General features: G+C 39.1%; 2 protein-coding genes across 2 annotated transcripts in view; one reads left to right on the top strand and one right to left on the bottom strand.

Moving 5' to 3' along the window:
• The first annotated feature begins 6,169 nt into the window (after positions 1 to 6,169).
• Positions 6,170 to 22,842, top strand: part of LOC124126943 (oxygen-dependent coproporphyrinogen-III oxidase-like) — a 30,093-nt gene continuing 13,420 nt past the window's right edge. The window contains exons 1-5 of the mRNA XM_046490465.2: positions 6,170 to 6,306; positions 14,359 to 14,458; positions 16,634 to 16,697; positions 17,079 to 17,162; positions 17,895 to 17,945. Of these exons, the coding sequence (XP_046346421.2) occupies positions 14,367 to 14,458; positions 16,634 to 16,697; positions 17,079 to 17,162; positions 17,895 to 17,945 (291 nt within the window). The 5' untranslated portion in view covers positions 6,170 to 6,306; positions 14,359 to 14,366. The remainder of the gene's footprint in view (positions 6,307 to 14,358; positions 14,459 to 16,633; positions 16,698 to 17,078; positions 17,163 to 17,894; positions 17,946 to 22,842) is intronic.
• LOC125373229 (coiled-coil domain-containing protein 70-like) lies at positions 8,683 to 9,042 on the bottom strand. Its single transcript, XM_048384226.1, has one exon. The coding sequence runs from the start codon at positions 9,040 to 9,042 to the stop codon at positions 8,683 to 8,685; it is 360 nt and encodes a 119-aa protein (XP_048240183.1).

Here is a 22,842-nt window from a genome sequence, read left to right as displayed (position 1 = left end):
CAGGTGCGCGTTAGTCACACACATTTTACGAATTATTCCTCTCGTTTTGCATTATATAAACAATGGGTTCATTCTTTTTTCAATATTGTGATCACGGGATATTAAACTGTTTACTTAATTTCTCCAGAAACTTTAAAATGTATAACATAAAATCCATGCCAGGTACCCCGTTGGTTCAACCTTATACGATTATCCTGATAATTCTATACCAATATGATAGGGCTTTCTTCGTATCTTTTATTGTTTCATTCTGAGACGAGATGAAGAGAAATACTAACATGATAATGAACAAATATATGTCCAATACAGAATATAGTTTTGGTTGTTTTGAAATATTCTTTTGTGAATTTCATAACGTAAATTGATGCCAAACAGGTGCGTGTCCTGTCCAATTAGGATACACGATAAACTATCTAATTGTTTACATATTCAAGACATTATTTACTTGGTGAAAGCAGTAATTTTATGTTGTGTCGAAAAAGCGTCAAATTCCGTTTTACACATCGAGATTTTCCAAACCATGAACGAAAATTATGGGAGATATATATAAATCAAAAATACCAGTGTCGTCTTTCTCCGACGTTATCAAAGACTTAAAACCAGCCATGACGTCAAAAGGAATGGTGTTATTTTGGGGTATTTCATTACATTTGATGATAAAGCTAGTGCTCCATTAATAATGGTGCACCATAAGTCAAATTACACTTACACACTCAGGAGAATGTTGGAATATAAGGACTAAGTTATAGGTTAGATAGGGTCATCCATTTCTCTATTACCTTTTTTTTATGAAGTACGATTTCATCATTTCTTGTGGGTTTTATTTATAAGAAAACGTATACAGTTTCAATATCGATATTTGTGTTGGAATAGTTTGGTTCCTCGTGAACGAAACACAACGAAAATAGATTGTCCTTACCCACAGCTAATTCTCACCAATTGACCTGAGTTACAATAACCTAGTGCTAAGCATAGCGGAGTTATGCCCCCTTTTCTTTGTACGCGTGTAACCTCTCGGTCGCCTTTTGACGTCATAGAGAAAAATCAGTTTTCGTCATTTACGGCATGCTATTTTTGGCATTGAATGTATGTCGTTACACATACGCATATAACTCCATTTGATATATAGTTATGTCGTTCAGATATTAGGCAGTTTTTTGTTCGCTGACAGTGTCCGTAAAGCTTCGAAATAAAAAAAATCGTCGCACAGTACTTTTATCGATGTACGATAAAACGCGGAGAAATTTACTGTTTTTCAATGCAGAATAAATTCTCGGACAACACTTAGAAGCGTATTTCTTTAAAACCGGTTTAATATTTGCAGTTAACTTAACACCATCAAATAGGAAATTTAATATTCTCCACCTCTGCATAAGTTTATAGCCAGAGGTAGATCCAGTGCCGCGTGAGCGCAATTCTCGCACAACCTTCACTTTTCCGATCTTTCGAAAATGTGCGTAAGAAAAAAAACTCGGCATCCAGAGGGTTAACGCCGCACTCAGCAATATTCCAGCTAATGACGGCGGTCTGTAAACAATCGAATCTGGACCAGACAATCCAGTGATTGACATCATGAGCATCAATCCCCGCAATTGGGATACGATGACATTTGCATCAACCAAGTCAGCGAGCCTGACCACCCGATCCTGTTAGTCGCCTTTTACCACAAGCATAGTCACCTTTTACGGTCAGCACGGGTTGCTGAAGACCTATTCTACCCCGGTGATTCACGGGTGAATGAGAATAAACCCCAATCTGTTGGTTGTAGACCCACTCTGGAGCTCATAGACATCAACCTCTGCTCTTTTGATATAAGGATAACGCTATTTTTCAGGGCATTATCATTTGCAGAAGCCCGAGGTTTTCCATTAACTGCCCGACGAAGGAGGGCAGTTGAAAAGACCGAGGGCTTCTGCATATGATAATGCCCTGAAAAATAGCGTTATCGTTATTATAGCTAAAATGGATGGAATTTGTTATCAAATAAAAAGAAACAACAACATCGGTTTTTAAAAATTTTGCAATCAACACGAATGTCACTGACCCCATTTTACAAAAATGGAAACGTCATAGAACAAACCAGATGACGTCACTATAATACGTGACGTCACTTTCTCTACCTTATGACGTCACCTCACAACGGGCTTGATAATGGCCCGTCGTCAAGCATTATGAGGGCATTATCAAGTTACAGTGGCCCGCTCATTTCTGATAATGTGCGGGCGGTTTAATGATAATTCTATCCATTTTAGCTATAATATAAAATATATCAACGAGCGTCGATAAAAGTTTAAAACTAGAGGCAAGACTCGGAGTCTTTTGATCTCGAAATTGATCTCGACCTGTGTCGATCATGTTTGATATCTATATTCACTCGGGTGAGATTCCATTTATCATTTCAAATCGTTCTTCCAACTTTTTCAGTATTTTGAGTGTAAAATGTACGACTAACCAGCTTCAGTGGCAGATACAGTAGTGGTAGTCAATTGATTGTGACGACATGGTAACAATGACACTCACCTATGGTCTCTCATAACGACCCTGAACGACCAAGGAATTAAAGTAATGACTACCAAGAACACTCACCTGCGTTGTTATGTTATTAAGGTCTTAATCTGTACCCGCATGTATTCAGCTGCAGGCAGCATAGTCGCAATGACAGTGTTTGTCTGTTTAGTCAATATATATAAATATGTCACCGTCGCGGGGACCCAGGGAATCGCGCCATTCAGGTCAACACAATGCTCATACCACCACATGGGCAGGCAAAGAAACGGGTCTCACGACCTACGGTACCTATTCCGGCTCGAGCGCGGCAGTGTATAATGTCTCGATATATTATACTGGGACCATAACGTCAGTAAGACTACTATTAACACTTTGTATACGTTGCATTCAGGGGTTTAGAGACAAGAAACGATTGCGATTGGTTTTGGAAACGACAAGAGTGACGTAGTAAAAGTGCCAGTAGTTCCATCTATAGGGCTGACATCAGATATATGTACTGTAAGCCAGGTTCAGTGAGTGTGCCTTTGAGTTCGTATGATTTGTATTTGCTAGAGGGTACATAGGGTTCAGCAAATGTCTGTCACTAGAGTCCGGGTATCTCTCGCCAAACAAAGGAGCTAATTTCCGAAACACAATTAAGAGATAATTTACTTTCTGAGTCAAGCCCTTATGTTTAGAACAGTTATATATATCTAAAACATTATTTCATTCTTTTGAAATGTTCACTCTTTTGGGAACAACAAAGTGATGAATAGATGAGTGAAAAATATTGGTTACTCAATGAATATGTAAAAACCCACTTAAAAGAGAAAAAGAGTAAAAAGTCAATTGCTCAAAAAGCTATCTGGAGCTCTGCATACTACAGCGAGGTGAAAAGATACTCATCACTCATCTATAGCAACTAATAGTTGTCAAAAACTACATCAAAGCCTAGTTTCTACCCTTGCCACATTAAGGCCACTTGGCTCGACCCTGGCCTACCCTCGGGTAGAGTTGTGCCTCTTGTTATGAAAACGCGATATCCATGCAATCAGATCGCTATTCTTATGGCGACTACCACAGGGGATGACCTAGTCGATCAGATAACGAAAACATTCACAATTTCATCCCTGACACAAAGACATAGGCAATCGTTGGGGTTTTTAAAAGATGAAAAAGACATATGTGTCAACAAAAACAGGCAGCGGTAAATCACTTTCATACGCATATGTACCAGTCGTGGTTGCTGATTTTATGAAACGTTCCCTGATTGGGCTAGCGATGTGTGCGATAGTCCAATCATATTTAGCGCAGGAAAGTGGGCTTGATGTGGCAAGGGTGGAAACAAGACTTATAAAAAGGCTAGTGGACGCTCTTGCCTTGGAGCCCGGGCTAGGTTAAAACAAGAATTGCAGTTAGATTCGCTATCTGTCATAGATCTCCTAAAGCCAAGAGATGCAATAGCGAAGGCCAAACTAACTCTATTTCTGAGAGGTGGACAGCTGCTCGAACGTATATAAACAGAGCAGCCAAGGATAAAAATGAAATCATATCAATATAAGAAAATAGAAATCATATCAACGCAAAAACAGAAATTATGTGAACACCGAACTCACAATAGATATGTGAACCCTTCTCACACACAGGAGTCCCAAAGAGGGACAGGTCAGCCGAAACTGCCTAGGCAGATGGCGACCTCTTAAACACTTAATGCAACAACAACATCTTGCCTTGGGAAGATGTGTTCTTGAGGCATCGGGGCTGTCGGGATAGCTTATGGTTAAAACGTTCTCTCGTCACGACGAAGCCCTGGGTTCTATTCGAGTTCCATTGTGTGAAGCCCATTTTCCCTGACGTTGTATTGCTTGAATACTGTTTAAAGTGGCGAATCACTCACACACTCTCAACCGCGCGAGCACGCACGCACGCAATCACAGTGTCCTCCCAAAACAACTCTATTGACATGGAAACAAATGTATCTGTTTCAGTTATCACGAAAACATCGCAATACAGTTAATCCTCATGGTTATTATTCATATTTAATATATAAAAAAACGACTCAAAAGCTTTCACATTTTCGCATATTTCAATTTATTCAACCCAGGTCATAATGAATGGAATAATATATTTGTACTGTGGATTGTATAACACAATTGAAATACATTCGCTAAGGCCCCGCTGTCCAGAGTTGTGTGTCAAAGACGTGATGGAAACCAATGATCGCGGGTTCGAATCCCAGATTCACACTGATGTTTCTTGGTTTGTCAGCACCATACACGTGTCTCGTGGTCACAAACATATCTTTAGGCTTTCCACCCAAATACAGTGACATATCGTGATGTAACTGAAATATATGACGTTCATCTCACTTTGAATGGACCTAAATCTCATTAATCACTTCCCAGTGTTCGCTACCGTGTCACAGATCTGATTGTGATAAGATTGAATGCACTGAATGCACTGAATGCATGATTCGCAAAAGTGTCACGCGTTTCAGATTCACACAGAAGCATAAAATATGTCATGGAGTATTGGACCCCCCCCCCCCCCCACACACACACACGGATGCCTTGAGAACATTCCTAAAATAGTTCAATGCTCATAACGAAAATGTCTATTGACCTCCTCAATAAAGATTTAAAATTGATAAAACAAGTTCATTACGCTTAATTATTCCCCCATTCAAGATACATGCATGCATATCAGTGCACACAATGCAACAGAGACAAGCCTTCCCAAATATTAAGAGATTTTACAGCTGCTTCGAAACAGTGGACGTCCGGGGCTGTCGCTAGGGGACACTTCCTCTGCAAAAGTTGTTCTCTGTTATGAAGACCCGTGATGGTTAAAATTGATCTTCAATAATCCATGCTTGTCGTTAGAGGCGACTAACGGGAGCGAGTGGTCAGGCCCGCTATAGCAATTGGGATGTCACTGTATCCGAATTGCGTAGATCGATGCCCACGATGTCCATCACTCGATTTTCTAGTCCAGATTCGATTATTTACAGACCGCCGTCGTATAGATGGTATATTGATGAGCGTGGCATTAAACAACAAACAAACAAAACCTCTATTATTAAATATGTCTTCTACATATGGAAGATGAATTCTAGATCGATTAAACTTGTTTTATAGCTAAGCCACGTGTCTTATTCTACAATACCTGTATTAATCATATGCAATAAACAGTAGCGTCAGCGCAGCATACACAGGGAACCAGGCTGCTGTTACCTGAGAACACTGATATGTATTTCCCAAAGTGCCTTGTAGTGTTTATTATAGTGTAGGCGATAAGCCCGGTATATCATATCGCATGATGTTGCTAGAATGTCTACATTCTAGTTAGATGCATTCACCTGGCCGACAAACTTCTTATATATCTTTTTAAAATGTTTTATATATTGATTTCATCCACCGACACTAATGGAAAGAGATCCGTCAACTAAATTATTAATTTAATAGTCGTAAAAGTGTTTTCCCAAATGCAGTTGTATTTTTGTTACGACGACATCTCCATTTTCACAAATGATCATCCTACGGTTTGTAAATAAAATACCCGAACTATTTGTTTACATGAATTTCCCGTTATCTTATCATTTGTTTATGTTGGACTGGGGCCGGTACGTGCGTAACGTAGTGCTCCGAACCAGTCTAACAAGCAACGAATGTCAAGGTTACTAAGTGACCCCAAGTTCAAGGTAGTGACACGCGTGTAAGCAAATGAGTTCACAAACTGTGCTCGGTCACATTACGTGCAATATCCATCGTACCGACACCGATCCTCACCTGTAGCTGATCTGCAGACGACGCAACACGTGTAAGTATTTCTCGGGCATAATAACAATGTTTGTCATTTGATCTGTGTCTAAAGTCAGCGACAGTTCTTTTCGTACCGAACTGATAATCTACTGATAGCTGAGCGTGAGATCGACTGTACAGTTAGGTAGTACTGTCCATATAATTGCAGTTCAAAAAGTGTCCCGGTTTTTGTCCCAAAGGCCTGCATTGAATTTAATGTAAAACTGTTCACTGCACTGAGTCACAGATCTATTGTATGTTTGCTAATAAACGAGATGTAAATTCATGCATATGACCAGAGAATCGCCAATATATGTAACATGTCTGATTGGTGAGTGAGTGAGCAAAATTTAATGTCGTGTGGCAGTGTTTCAGACAAAGATCTATAGCTATAAGAACATGTTATAAAATTATGAAAATGATATCGATACTTCAGCAAAGATATAGAGAATCTCACCAGAGTGTCTTTTGATATCAAATATATCAACACGAGTTGATAAAAGTGGGAAAACTCTGAGGCTTGCCAAGGATTTTTTCCTCTTTTATGAACGAGTGTTGATAGATTTGATATCAAAAGACACGAGGGTGAGATTATATTTATCATCCAACATCATTCTTCCAACTTTTTCAGTTTGTAGACAGTAATTAGCAGTGTCTTCAGTGTAAAAAGTACTGCTAACAGCTTCAGTAGCAGAGCCATTAGTGATGTCATTTGATTGTGACGTCATGGTAACCAATGACGTCACAATGGTCTGCAAAGCATTGTGATGCAATTTCATTGCAGCGATATCTACAGTGATCTCACCCAAGCGATATCTCCTATGGTAGCCAGTTTTGGATGACAAATATATTTATTCAACAACTAAGTATAAGGATGTAATAGTAATAGTTAGTAGCAGTGGTAGTAGTAGTGGTTGCAGTAATAGTAGTTGTAGATGTACGTAGTCTTGTAAGTGAGTGAGGTTTAACGGTGCTGGGAAAATTTTTCCAGTTATATTAAGGTGTTTTCAGTTTAATGTGGGAGGAAAACCCGAAGAGATGCAGGTCTCAGACATATACCACAATGGTGAAACCCATGAGCACAGGTATCTAGAAACATTATCAGGACAAAGCGGGATTCGAACTCACTCCCAAGGGATGCAACTCTGAACAGCAAATTGCCACGCCTAGACAACTGTACCTCCTGTGCCCCCAGTAGTAGTAGTAGTAGTAGTAGTAGTAGTAGTAGTAGTAGTTCAGTAGCTTTAAGGTGTCAAACCTTATATTATGTACATATGATTATGATTCTGGTTGACACATACGAGGGGCGTTCAATAAGTTTTGCAACTTCAATATAAGACCAAGTCGCAGAATATCTTTTGCACTTTTAAATTTCAATATAATCTTCATTCACCTCAATACACTTATTCTATTTGTCCTTCAAGCTTTTAATACCACTTTTATAGAAATCCGCAGATTGGCCCTCTTAACACGCCTCTGTGGCAGCCTTTATGTCCTTGTCATCCTGGAAGCGTCTTCCACATAGGGCAGATTTCATTTGCCGGAACAGGAAATAGTCACTGGGGGCTAAGTCTGGGCTGTAACACTTAAATCACCCACCTTACAGCCCAGACTTATTGAACGCCCCTCGTATGATTATAACTAGGGTAGACACATAAGTACATCACATGGTTTTGAAACACATACAATCACTATCTGGATCTCAATCAACATGCTGCACCCGTTATCTGTTATTGGCAATTACAATATATTACAATAATATTAATTATATATAATACTAATATAGAGGTTTTAATGCTTAAATTTCTTTTCTTCTTACTATGTTAAAATACCTCTGAATTTAAGAATAAAAAATCTCTGTTTTGAAGAAAATAACAAGTTTTTTTCCAATTTGCCTGCCAGGGCCACTTAATTCTTTTTATAATCTTGGGCAAATCCCTGCCAATTGAAGAGACACTACAGGCTTTGACCAGTTGACGATGGAGTCTACTGACGCATACAGTAACAAAATGCCTACAGTGCTACAACTTTCTGCACCAGTGCTTTTTTCAGTTACTACTTTCAACCTTGAAGTATTGCAGTATAGTCCTGCTCGGACAGTGGACAAATGCCTGCATTAATATTAGGACACCAAAACTGTTGTTTGATGTTTTTTTATTCATGTGACATTTTCAGACACACAATAACACAGTTTCAGCTATTTAGAGAACTTGACCATCTTGATTAAATGTCTGGCTTCAGTCAGGAACTCCAGAGGAGTCTTCAAGCCTTCTTGGAACTGGTCTTTTAATCTTGACCACCTCTGGTCAGTGTAAGTCCTCTTGGAAGGTAAGGGCAGGCACCATGGATCACATGAGCAAACTTCTCTGGTTCTTCTCCAACTTCTGTAGAACCTTCACCAGAGCAAATATTTTAGGATGTGGCCCTTGCACCACCTTGTTGAAATGGTTGTGTCATCCTTTGAGATGATTGTGTCATCCTCCCAGATAGTTGTGTCATTCTCCCAGATGGGTGTGTCATCTTCCCAGATGGTTGTATCATCTTCCCAGATGATTGTGTCATCCTTCCAGATGATTGTGTCATCCTTCCAGATGATTGTGTCATCCTCCCAGATGATTGTGTCATCCTTCCAGATGGTTGTATCATCCTTCCAGACGGTTGTGTCATCCTTCCAGATGATTGTGTCATCTTCCCAGATGATTGTGTCATCCTCCCAGATGGTTGTGTCATCCTTCCAGATGATTGTGTCATCCATCAAGATGTCTGTGTCATCCTTCCAGATGGTTGTGTCATCCTTCCAGATGATTGTGTCATCCTCCCAGATGATTGTGTCATCCTCCCAGATGGTTGTGTCATCCTTCCATAAGGCTGTGTCATCCTTCCAGATGATTGTCACCCTTCAAGATGATTGTGTCATCCTCCCAGATGGTTGTGTCATCCTTCCAGATGGTTGTGTCATCCTTCCAGATGATTGTGTAATCCTTCCAGATGATTGTGTCATCCTTCCAGAAGGTTTTGTCATCCTTTAAGATGGTTGTGTCATCCTCCCGTATGATTGTGTCATCCTTCCAGATGATTGTGTCATCCTTCCAGATGGTTGTGTCATCCTCCCAGATGGTTATGTCATCCTTCCAGATGAATGTATGTCCGAGGACCGAGGTTGTCATGGTAGTTCCATATCCCAAGGCGGAACTGTGCAGGGCACAGGTGATGGTCATGTTGTCATGGAACACTTGTGTCTGTCTAATGGCAGGAGCATCTTCCATGTTCTCTATCCAAGCATCTTGCACTAGGGCTGGCTAAAAAGATCGATAATCGGAATTATCGTTGATGGGAAGAAATATTAACAATTATCGATATGAAATTGTTGTCATCAATAATAACTTACTGCTGAATTAGGCTTGAATTTCTGGGCTTGATCCAGTGGCAATCAGGAGTTATGTCCCTTCTATGACCCTCCTACTGACCAATCAGATTCCACCTCTCATATCATTTGCTTTAAACAAAATGGCCACACCCAGTGAAGACAATCTACTTGATAATCAAAATCTATTTGGTAATAAAACAAGTCTTACTTGACAAAATGCCTCAAATCACATGAGTACCATGATTTGGAAAATATCTGTTGATGCTGAATTGGCAGTACACATGATTTGCAAATCCTTTAATTAACCGAAATCTGCATTGCAGTTAACAAACCGGATGTCAATTTCGTTACATGATTTTGATTGGACTGTGCATAGACTCATTAGGCCAGCCAAATTATTACTCCATAACTACAGCCTAGTTCGGCAAGGGTGGAAACTGGACTTTTATAGTCCGGGAAGATGGCCTGTGTGCAGGGAGGCAGAACACAGGCAACCTAATCTGAAGCTCACTAAGTATTCCCTGTAGGCATTTATCACTGTGGGTATTTGTCACTGTAGGCATTTGTCACTGTAGGCATTTGTCACTGTAGGCGTTTGTCACTGTAGGCATTTGTCACTATAGGCAGTTGTCAGTATAGGCATTTTTTTCTATAGGCATTTGTCACTGTAGGCATTTGTCACTGTAGGCGTTTGTCACTTTAGGCGTTTGTCACTGTAGGCATTTGTCACTATAGGCAGTTGTCAGTATAGGCATTTGTCACAGGCATTTGTCACTGTAGGCAGTTGTCAGTATAGGCATTTGTCACTGTTGGCGTTTGTCACTATAGGCATTTGTCAGTATAGGCATTTGTCACAATAGGCATTTGTCACTGTAGGTGTTTGTCACTATAGGCAGTTGTCAGTATAGGCATTTGTCACTGTTGGCGTTTGTCACTTTAGGCATTTGTCACTATAGGCATTTGTCACAATAGGCATTTGTCACTGTAGGCATTTGTCACTGTAGGCGTTTGTCACTATAGGCAGTTGTCAGTATAGGCATTTGTCACTGTTGGCGTTTGTCACTATAGGCATTTGTCACTATAGGCATTTGTCACTGTAGGCATTTGTCACTGTAGGCATTCTGGCTTGCAAGATATTTATTCCACAAATTAAAAAAACCAATTGTATTGATTATAAAAACTCGCTGACGTGGTTGATGCATGTCATCATAACCAAACTGCTCATGATGTTAATCACTGGATTATCTGGTACAGACACTTCTTCACTGATCGCCATCATATTGCTGTAATATTGCTGAATGTGGTGTTAAACATCAAACAAACTTGTGTAACAAGTAAACAAGATGTGACGCTGCCTGAATAATATAAAAAAAATACCACTCTGATTAACAACCAGGCAGACTTTTTAATGACAAATTATTCTGTTTCTGACACAATGCACTGAGAACAGCTGGTCGGACACTGAACAACCTACAAGCTTCATCAGCACTGATAACAGCATCACTCTCAGTAACACTGCCCAGCTGTACCATCCATTCAACCTCCCATTGTGATAAGCACATAAACCAGGCGTGTGAATACTACCTCATCTTTTGCCAAATGTCGCCATCGATGGGATGAATGTTAGATTAACAGCATGGAATAGTTATTAGCACTTGTCAAATCAGAGCTTGTCATTTCATCACACGGTGTACATTAATGTCAGAAAAATGAACTGCAGGCAATATAATTTTTAATTCATGGAAAATCATGACAATATTTTCCGCAGTCTGTTTTTCAGTAAAATCAAGTTTTCTATTGAACTGGCCCAAAGTTTCACAACTCTGTAAAAAAAAGAAAAGATTTTTTTTAGTCTTCTGTAAATTCACCGAGCTGAATCTGTTAACTTGTTTCAGTGATGAAATCAACCCCCTTCAATGGAATGGCAAAAGTTAAAGACCCTATTGCTATATTCTATTGTAAAAGGTGCAAGTATTGCAAAAGAATTGTGAAGGGTACCTTTAATTTCATATTGCATATCTGTCTTTGTTTTATTTGACATGATGACAAAGCTGAACATTTATGTTTTTTTATTTTTGTTGCAAATATGGCGTTGGACCATTGTGTTACATCGATGTGTCAACATCAGGCAATGGACCATTGTGTTGCATTGATGTGTCAACACAATGGTCCATTGCCAGATGTTGACACATCGATGTAACACAATGGTCCATTGCCTGATGTTGACACATCAATGCAACACAATGGTCCATTGCCTGATGTTGACACATCGATGTAACACAATGGTCCATTGCCTGATGTTGACACATTGATGCAACACAAGGGTCCATTGCCAGATGTTGACACATCAATGCAACACAATGGTCCATCGCCTGATGTTGACACATCGATGTAACAAAATGGTCCATTGCCTGATGTTGACACATCGATGCAACACAATGATCCATTGTCTGATGTTGACACATCGATGCAACACAATGGTCCATCGCCTGATGTTGACACATCGATGCAACACAATGGTCCATTGCCTGATGTTGACACATCGATGCAACAGAATGGTCTATCGCCTTATGTTGACATATAAATGCAACACAATGGTCCATAGCCTGATGTTGACACATCGATGTAACACAATGGTCTATCGCCTTATGTTGACATATAAATGCAACACAATGGTCCATCGCCTGATGTTGACACATCGATGTAACACAATGGTCCATTGCCTGATGTTGACACATCGATGCAACACAATGGTTCATTGCCTGATGTTGACACATCAATTCAACACAATGGTCCATTGCCTGATGTTGACACATCAATGCAACACAATGGTCCATTGCCTGATGTTGACACATCAATGCAACACAATGGTCCATTGCCTGATGTTGACACATCAATTCAACACAATGGTCCATTGCCTGATGTTGACACATCAATGCAACACAATGGTCCATTGCCTGATGTTGACACATCAATGCAACACAATGGTCCATTGCCTGATGTTGAAACATCAATGCAACACAATGGTCCATTGCCTGATGTTGAAACATCAATGCAACACAATGGTCCATTGCCTGATGTTGACACATCAATGCAACACAATGGTCCATTGCCTGATGTTGACACATCAATGCAACACAATGGTCCATAGCCTGATGTTGACACATCAATGTAACACAATGGTCCATTGCCTGATGTTGACACATCGATGTAACACAATGGTCCATTGCCTGATGTTGACACATCAATGCAACACAATGGTCCATAGCCTGATGTTGACACATCAATGTAACACAATGGTCCATTGCCTGATGTTGACACATCGATGTAACAAAATGGTTCATTGCCAGATGTTGACACATCGATGCAACACAATGGTCCATTGCCTGATGTTGACACATCGATGTAACACAATGGTCTATCGCCTGATGTTGACTCATCGATGCAACACAATGGTCCATAGCCTGATGTTGACACATCGATGTAACACAATGGTCTATCGCCTGATGTTGACTCATCGATGTAACACAATGGTCTATCGCCTGATGTTGACTCATCGATGCAACACAATGGTCCATTGCCTGATGTTGACTCATCGATGCAACACAATGGTCCATTGCCTGATGTTGACACATCAATGCAACACAATGGTCCATTGCCTGATGTTGACACATCAATGCAACACAATGGTCCATTGCCTGATGTTGACACATCAATGCAACACAATGGTCCATTGCCTGATGTTGACACATCAATGCAACACAATGGTCCATTGTGTTGAACTTTCATGTGTAAAAACTTACAGTTATCTCACAGTATGAGTTTGGTCCATGCGTATTCCTTCTTTATTCATCATTTTTAGTTGTGTCGATCCCCGTGAAGATTCTGGGGTAGAATAGGTCTTCAGCAACCAATGGTTGTGTTGAGCCTCGGATAACTCAAATTATTTACGTAGGTCCCTTCAACTTTTGACACACTGGTGTTTGACTGTATATAACTAAGCATTGAAAGCTCTTTCAATTTATTTGTCCTTTTATCAGTGAAACATGGGATATTTCTACAAAGCCCCAATATTGGCTGCTGGTTATATATATTAATGTTAATTTGGAAACTTTTAATTTCATTTGGGGAATTTTTCATGACATTTTGCTGCAGACTTGGGGCTGAATATCAGCCTCTGAGCAGGTCTAGATAAATCTCTGCTTAGAGTTGTGGGTAGTATATTATGAGGGTAACGCTATTTTTCAGGGCATTATCATTTGCAGAAGCCCGAGGTTTTCCATTAACTGCCTGACGAAGGAGGGCAGTTGAAAAGACCGAGGGCTTCTGCAAATGATAATGCCCTGAAAAAAAGCATTACCGTTATTACAGCTAAAATGGATGGAATTTATTATCAAATCAAAAAGACACAACAATATCGCAATCAATACTGCAATCAACATGAATGTCACTGACCCACTTTTACAAATACGGAAACGTCATAGAACAAACCAGATGATGTCACTATTGAACATGACATCACCTATCCCTATCCTATGACGTCATCTAACAACGGCCGTGATAATGGCCCGTCGTCAAGCAATATGAGGGCATTATCAAGTTACAGTGGCCCGCTCATTTCTGATAACATCCAGGCGGTTTAATGATAATTCAATCCATTTTAGCTATAATGTCATACATTCATTGTACAGTTTTTTATTGCAGACTTCAACATGGCACGTGCAATGGCTCAGTGTTTCCGGACCATCCAAAACCTGACGGTCGTCACGATTGCCAAAATGTCTCCCCACGTCAAGAAACACAGGTAGGCGAAATTTTATTCCTTATATTTTTGGTGATGGTACAACCATATTAGGTAGTCATTAAGGAAATAATGGAAATGCAGTGACGACTTACTTGAAATATGTATAATAACTGGTATAGTAAAGTGTACCAGGTAATTTGTGATGATGGGGCTTATACCAGTACTTACTTTCGGCTTTCTACTAGGGCTGGGACGAGTCCAAATTTACTACCCGGGTACCAACACCCATATTACCTGACCCTTCCCGGGTACCCGCTGTTGGTGTCAAGAGACAGGTACAAACTGTCCGATTGGGAATAGTTTGACAGCAGCCCTGGCAAAATGTTTTTAGATACATGTATAAAACAATGTGGTCATGCATACAAAGAAGTTGACTGAAGTTTCAGCTTTGTTCAAACATATATAAGTCAGAAGGAACATGTTCATAGTCATGAAGAAATGCGAACATTAGAGACTTAAAATTGTTGTGTAACCATGTAGTTATATGGTAAATTTTTGTCATGAAACAGTATATCACGTAGTCCTGTGGGTACCCGGGTCCTACTCAGGACCCACCCGACCTGAGTACCCGAGTTACCTGTCCCAGCCCTTCTTTCTACGGCTGGGGACCGCCTCCGTGGTCTAGTGGTAGAGGGTCCGCCCGGAGAGCGGAAGGTTCGGGGTTCGATCCCTGGCTGCGTCATACCAAAAGACGGAGTCAGTATACTGTGTCTGAGTGGGGTATTCATGTTAAACTGCAGCATGGTATCTCAGTGAGCTAGCACTATAAATCAGCATCAGTCCGGACTAGTACAAGCAGCCACACACACACACACACGTGCATGCACGTCGCTATATAAGTGCAATAATCTTGGATGCGACGTTAAACCCAATTTCACCTCACCTTCTACGGCTCAGTATTGATTTTTTCACCGTGTCAGCTGGCTTGTCAATCAAGATCAAGCCGAGGCGTTTATAAACTTTATATGGAGGAAATATATAGTAGCCAGTGTTTACATTGGTCTCCACAATAAGGGGTCCTTGGACGCGTAGGCCACATTAGCACCCCACGTGCTGGGCCATCCTGAGGGATTGGGGTCCTATACGGGACTCAACCCCCCAAAAATACGAGAATTTGTACTTTACTAAGAAAGTGTGATCATAAATATAACATTTGTAGATGTGAACTTGTTACAAAATGAAAAACATGTAAAGGGATGCATGAAGGTTGATTTTTTGCATCCCATTTTTTTTCAGTGAGTATTTTTGTATATGGGATGCTGTACACGCAAACTCTGGTATGAACAAGGAAATCAGATACAATTGGGGTTTATTGTAATAGTTATTTCATACGAAATGGAAATTATGCTGTCAAATATCAGTGCTGGGCTGGCTTTCAAGCGCCAGTTGACATCACCAGTGGAACCTGAAGTACCAAGAAAAAACAATCTCATTAAAATCAGATCTTAGTTTTCGCTACTGCTAAACAAAGATCTGAGGACATCCCATTACGGGTCACGTCAGAACGACCTTTTATGAATTTTGACCGACCAATGAAATGACTGACAAGAAATCAACATTAGCCAATCAGAAGGCAGCTTTCTCGAGCTTTATTACACTAGTTTGAAACTGGCGACTAGGCTTCGAAACATATTTTGACGTATTCTCGATTATAAAGATTAAAACTGACAAGAAGAACATTCTGGAATGGCTTATAGATGGCCTAGATTGTATGGATATAATCATAAAACCTGTAACTGTCGTCCGGAATACCCCGTGTTAAATATTTCGTGGTTGCATGATCAGAAAACACATTCCGACTGTCACATTCATGATGTGGTAAGCGACCCTCTGATTGGTTGGATGAAAGGTCGTTCTGACGTGACCATTAATGGGATGTCCTCAGATCTTTGTTTAGCATAGCGAGAACTAAGATCTGATTTTAATGAGATTGCAAGAAAAAAACGTTAGATGTTCTGCCCCATGCATTGTACGACCCCCTCGTTCTACATTGGATACCACAGAAGGTCCACTCGTTTCGTAAAAATGGTATCTAACGAGAAATGAGTGTAGTGCTCTCTACATGTCTTGCTCCTGAACAAGCTGACTATACAGAATAACTTAACACAGCTGACACATTCAATCAATGGATGGACTTTTGGTTTTTGGTTCACCAAATTTTGTTCTGTTTTTCAGAATGAGCTTTGTGAGTTTTGTGATCGGAGGAACGGCCTACTACCAGCTGAGAGGCACCACTACGGTAAGATGTGAGTGAGTGAGTGAGCTGGGTTTTATTCAGCCTTTAGCAATATTCCAGCAATATCCTGGCGGGGAACACCAGAAATGGGCTTCTCACATGGTACTCAGGTGGGGAGTAGGACTAGGTTTTAACCACTAGACTACCCCACCACCCTTGGTATATCATCACCATCATCATCATCATCATCATCATCATCATCAATTATTCTTATTAGGATTACGATTTTGTCGCATGATTTTTATGTCACTTTTAAGGTTTTCACATTGTTATATCGTCTCTTTATAATATATTCATATTTCAGCTAAATGGTATCCGAAAGGGTATTTCATGATCTGATGTACTGTCTATTCAAGGAGTGTGTGTGTGTTTTGTCTGTTGCAGGCTTATGCCAAGTCTGTGGATAGCAAGAGTGAGCGACAAATGTGGATGGCGGAACCAATCACAGAGATGGACGATCTACAGAAGGTGCGTGACCTCTTTATGACACCATGGTTACCATGACCTTGTGGCCTAAGAGTGGTTGACCTGCATGTCTCAGACACTGGCATGACTGGTCGGCGCTGGATTATTTCCAGATGACTGTGTTCCAGTTGGAATAGTGCTGTCTGTGGCATTAAACAACATGCACTCACCTCCTCAGACATCTTGCAGGGGCCCGGTGTGGCCCAGTCGTCTAAGGCGCTGCGATTCGCTGTGCAGAGTTGCGTCACTTGGGAACGCCAGAAACCTATGATTGTGGGTTCGAATCCCGGTTCGCCCCGATTATGTTTCTAGGTTTGTCAGCACCATACCCGTGCTTGTGGGTTTCACCAAAGTGGTAAACGTCTGAGACCTGCATTACTTCTGGCTTTCCTCCCACATTAAGCTGACACGCCGTGATATAACTAGAATATTGTTAAAAGCGCCGTTAAACCCAACTCACTCACTCACTCACTCACTCACCCACTCACTCACTCACTCAGACATCTTGCAGTGAAATACAGAATCAATCTTTGATAGGGTTCCACTGATAATAAGTCGTAATTGCAGTGGTGATTTAAATGAAATATATAAACATTAAAATAATGTATTTAATGTGTACAAGTTAATTTAAGATGATCCTGCTGATGCTGAACGGTACTTCCGGCTCTCTACTCACCGATATTATTTTGCCTTATCAGCTGGCAGAGGAGTTTAGATGAACTGTTCTACTTTCAGAATTCTGGTGACATGAAAATGAGGATGGAGAAGATGATAATGAGAATACAGGTAATAACAAACTTTATTGATAATGAGAATACAGGTAATAACAAGCTTTATTGATAATGAGAATACAGGTAATAACAAACTTTATTGATAATGAGAATACAGGTAATAACAAGCTTTATTGATAATGAGAATACAGGTAATAACAAGCTTTATTGATAATGAGAATACAGGTAATAACAAGCTTTATTGATAATGAGAATACAGGTAATAACAAACTTTATTGATAATGAGAATGCAAGTAATAACAAGCTTTATTGAAAAGAGAATACAGGTAATAACAAACTTAACTGATGATGAGAATACAGGTAATAACAAACTTTATTGATAATGAGAATACAGGTAATAACAAGCTTTATTGATAATGAGAATACAGGTAATAACAAGCTTTATTGATAATGAGAATACAGGTAATAATAAACTTTATTGATAATGAGAATACAGGTAATAACAAACTTTATTGATAATGAGAATGCAGGTAATAACAAACTTTATTGATAATGAGAATACAGGTAATAACAAGCTTTATTGATAATGAGAATACAGGTAATAACAAGCTTTATTGATAATGAGAATACAGGTAATAATAAACTTTATTGATAATGAGAATACAGGTAATAACAAACTTTATTGATAATGAGAATGCAGGTAATAACAAACTTTATTGATAATGAGAATACAGGTAATAACAAGCTTTATTGATAATGAGAATACAGGTAATAACAAGCTTTATTGATAATGAGAATACAGGTAATAACAAGCTTTACTGATAATGATTATACAGGTAATAACAAACAGGCCTCAAAGTTTAATTTTTTACCAAGTAGCCATATGGCTACAAGTATTTTTTTCAGGTTGCCAGTTGTAAGAAGTCAAGCCAATATTGTAGGTAGACAAAAGCATTTGAAATTATCTTTTATCAAATAACTAGTATTGTATATTAGTGGAAACTATACTTGAGTTTTGTTATTTGTGACTTAAACAATGATGCAATTTAAATTATGTTACTAGATCATATAGGTATTTCCTTGTTTATCCAATCAACTATCAACTAAAATAAAATACTAATTACATTAATATTTATGTATTTCAGTTCATTGTTGACTTTAAGAGGAATTATTTGCGAGCACAATTAGCAGCAGACATGTTTATTTTTGTGTCTACACATGTGTAGCAATAGAATTTAGTTGCCACAAGATATTTTTCAAGGTAGTCATTTGGCTACCTCAGAATTTTAGACAGAAGACAAATTGAAATTCCGGTCGCATTGGCGACCGTTTTAGTCGCAACTTTGAGGCTTGATTGATAATGAGAATACAGGTAATAAAAAACCTTATTCACACGGTTTTCAGATGTTGTTGCTTTCCAAATTTGTAATGAGATGAAGAGATGAGAGAATGTATGGATGTCACCTTCTTTGTTATGAGGAACACAACGTTTCAGAGTATATACTTACTCCTTCATCATGTGAATGAATGCCATGAAGCAGAGAATTTATATATGTACCTGTAAGAACACCAATATCAGTGATCAAGTCCTGCTATCACCTATCAGGGCTAATTAACTGCTTAGTGTTGGCTTCCATTTGCCCATTGTTAATCACCTATCAGCACCAATTAACTGTTGGCTTCCAGAGCTTCAGATAACATTTTGAGCAATTGAGTTTCAACTCGAAGGTTTTCAATTTTAATTGGGTTATTACATTTTTCATTGGGTAACCAATATTTTTTCACTCATCTATTCATCACTCTATAGGGTTTTTCTCAAAATGAGTGAACATTTTGAGATTTCAAAAAAATAATGATAATGTTCTAGACGTATATAAGGTATCTAACTATAGGCTTGACTCAGAAAGTAAATTAGCTCGTAATTGTGTTTCGGAAATTAGCTCCATTGTATGCATGCTGAAAAAGCTTCATTGGATATTAAAGCATGCTGTTATTCATCTTCCCGAGGCAAGAGAGTTAACTGACTTTAAAAGTCCAGTTTCCACCCTTGCCGAACTAGGCTGGATCACCAGTGGCTATTACGAGTTATGTCCTTTCTATGCCACTCCTATTGACCAATCAGATTCCACCTCTCGTATCACTTGCATTTGCTTCAAACAAAACGGTGGCGCCCAGTCAAGACGATCTGATTGATAATCAAGATCTATAGTGTGATAAAATGAGTCTTACATCGCGAAGTGCCTCAAATCACGTGAGCACCTTGATTAAAAGCATGAAAAGATTTAGAAAATATCGAGTTAGCGGTGCACATGCTTTGCAAATCCTGCAGTCGACCGAAATCTGCATGACACTTTACGAACCGGATTTCGATTTCGGTGCGCGATTTTGATTGGACTATGCATACACTCGTTAGTCCAGCCAAAATAGAACTCCATAATACCAGCCTAGTTCGGCAAGGGTGGAAACTGGACTTTTATAGTCAGTAAACTCACTTGCCTCGGGAAGATGGCTGTTATTATACATTTGAGTTTTTCATTTAATGCATGCGTTTCTGTAAGCAAATTAATTTAAAGTAATTGATTTTTTAATTTTTTTTTTTTTTTTTTTACGCAAATACGCTGCTTATCTGTAGCTCTGGGCTTCCCTTGTTAAGTTTACACCTTTGTTATGTTATTGCTTTTTTTTTTCTTACAGGCAGATATATATATGTTCTCTGCTACATAGCATTTAATTCATATATACTCCGAAACGTTGTGTTCCTCATAATATAAAAATGGACATCCATAAATTCTCGTTATGTGTATCACTTCTAAATGCCTTAAATAATTAGATAAAATCCTATAAAGAACTGTTGACTATATATCCAGGTGAGCTACAACTCTGCGGCACTATTTTGTACCTCAAATGTAATTGAGATAGTAAGTAAATAAATTATAACTATAAGAATTACTGCCAGCTTCAGTGCGTGTGTACCTGCTATACCCTATTTCTTCCAGGATGGTCCAGGGCCCACTTGCACAGAACAATCTTAGTTACAATCGATCTTAGGCGGCTACAATCAACTTTACAATCACCCTACAATTGTCCTATTCCACTTGCACAAACCGATCTTAACGCGATTGTAAGACGGCTTGGATTTAAGATCGCGATCTTAACTAAGATTGAAATCTTTAATGGTGGAGGTACAAATATCTTAAACTAGACTCGTGTCTATGGTTGTCTGCAAACGCGCAAATCTTGCTGCGCATACAACGTGTAGAACCGGTTACGACATACAACACGTACCTCCCTCCACGCACCTTGCACAGTTGAAAGGTCTCAACTATTTGAAGGAAACTATAATTAGAATGTTGGCATATAGATTTAGTGACATTCTTATTATGAAAGTAAAAAAAGAAAATAATAAAAGATCTCTATGTCCAAATAACATAACAGGTAAATGTATGATCGTCATCTATTTGGGGGAGCTTTCCGTAAAATCCTAAATACATGTATATCCTTCATGTTTTAGTTTTGCCGCTATTACAAAGGATGTTATGACAACCTTTTCAAAACACAGTAAGACGGGAGATTTCAAGAATGCATGTACGGGAAATAAGAATAATGTTTCAAGAAAGAAGTTGTTTAATATATATTCATTTGGTATTAATTATATTTTTTAAAAAGGTGTGAATTTTACTTTTGCTATTTATGGGATATTTTACACAAATTTCAAATGTCTCATCATGTGTATTTGCTTGTTTGATGAATATTTGTATTAGTTTCTTATAAATTCAGATATTACAACCGCTCGTGACTGTCCCACTCGATTTTGGATATAAACGTATGATTTTGCACTTCAACTTGTGTTTTCTTGTAGATTATTTAATGATAAACTAAAGACAAAATAACTGACACGAATGTGACCCAAAAGATATACAAGGGGAGCTAGGCGGTTCTACAACATTAATACACTAACTGGGCAAGGAAGATTCTACGATACTTATACAAAGGGAAACCACTCCCATCTAGAATATAAACTATGATTAGCTGCCCTTGATTTATCTTAAAGGTCACGGACGTTACAAATCGCTTGCAGACGACTTAGGTTTTATCCTTCCCTTGATAAGGTATGTTGTTTTAGACTTCTTTCAGCATTGACTATGTGGTTCACTATCGCAATTAACGATATTTTTTACGTTAAATCTGTGGTGCGGTCTTCGTGTTGTTGAAGTGTCGATTCGAATCATAAAATCTAACAAAATAAATAGGCAGTGTTTGATCGTAAAGCAGATTATTAATGTGAAACTGGCCCTGTCTTGCACGCCATTTTGTCAGGGACTACAACGATCTTAGCTACTTAAGATTGGTCTGGACCAATTGTAAGTTTCGATTGTAGCTTACAATGATCTTAACCTACAATCGCTTTGTGCAAGTGGATGACAATTGTAGCGTAAGCCTAAGATCGCGATCTTAAGGATTTACAATAATTGTAGCGCTAAGATCGCTTTGTGCAAGTGGACCCAGGTCTGAGGATGAGGTTTTCGATGAATATTCATTAAAACTATTTTTGATAAATCTTCTGATTGTAGCATTTGGCTCCTGTCTTTAGAATCTTCAAACCATAAAATATAGAATGTGTTGCCTTGGAAAGGAACTACTTTCTTTCTCCCAGGCAAACCCGTGTATCTAGTAAAGGGAGGTAATGCGTCTAGCCTCTAGTTGATGTTTAAGAGATGTATAGAGGTGACTGTTCGTACTCTGTCCTCTCTTGCTTGATGAAACCCGTGAAGATCTGGGTTAGAATAGGTCTTCAGCAACCCATGGTTGCTGTAAAAGGCGACTTGCTTGTCGTAAGAGGCGACTTACGGGATCGGGTGGTCAGACTCACTGTCTTGGTTGATGCATGTCATCGATCCAAATTGCATGGATCGATGCTCATGATATTAATCACTGGATTGTCTGGTCCAGAC

This window comes from Haliotis rufescens, unplaced genomic scaffold, assembly GCF_023055435.1.
Source record: "Haliotis rufescens isolate VD_foot unplaced genomic scaffold, xgHalRufe1.0.p SCAF_5, whole genome shotgun sequence".
Classification (NCBI taxonomy): Eukaryota; Metazoa; Mollusca; class Gastropoda; order Lepetellida; family Haliotidae; genus Haliotis; species Haliotis rufescens.
This window is presented reverse-complemented; position numbering and strand designations above follow the sequence as displayed.

What these genes read in the sequence shown, in the direction of transcription:
- LOC125373229 (XM_048384226.1), bottom strand. Translation starts at nt 9,042, where the DNA reads ATGGATGACACAATCATCTGGAAGGATGACACAACCATCTGGGAGGAT.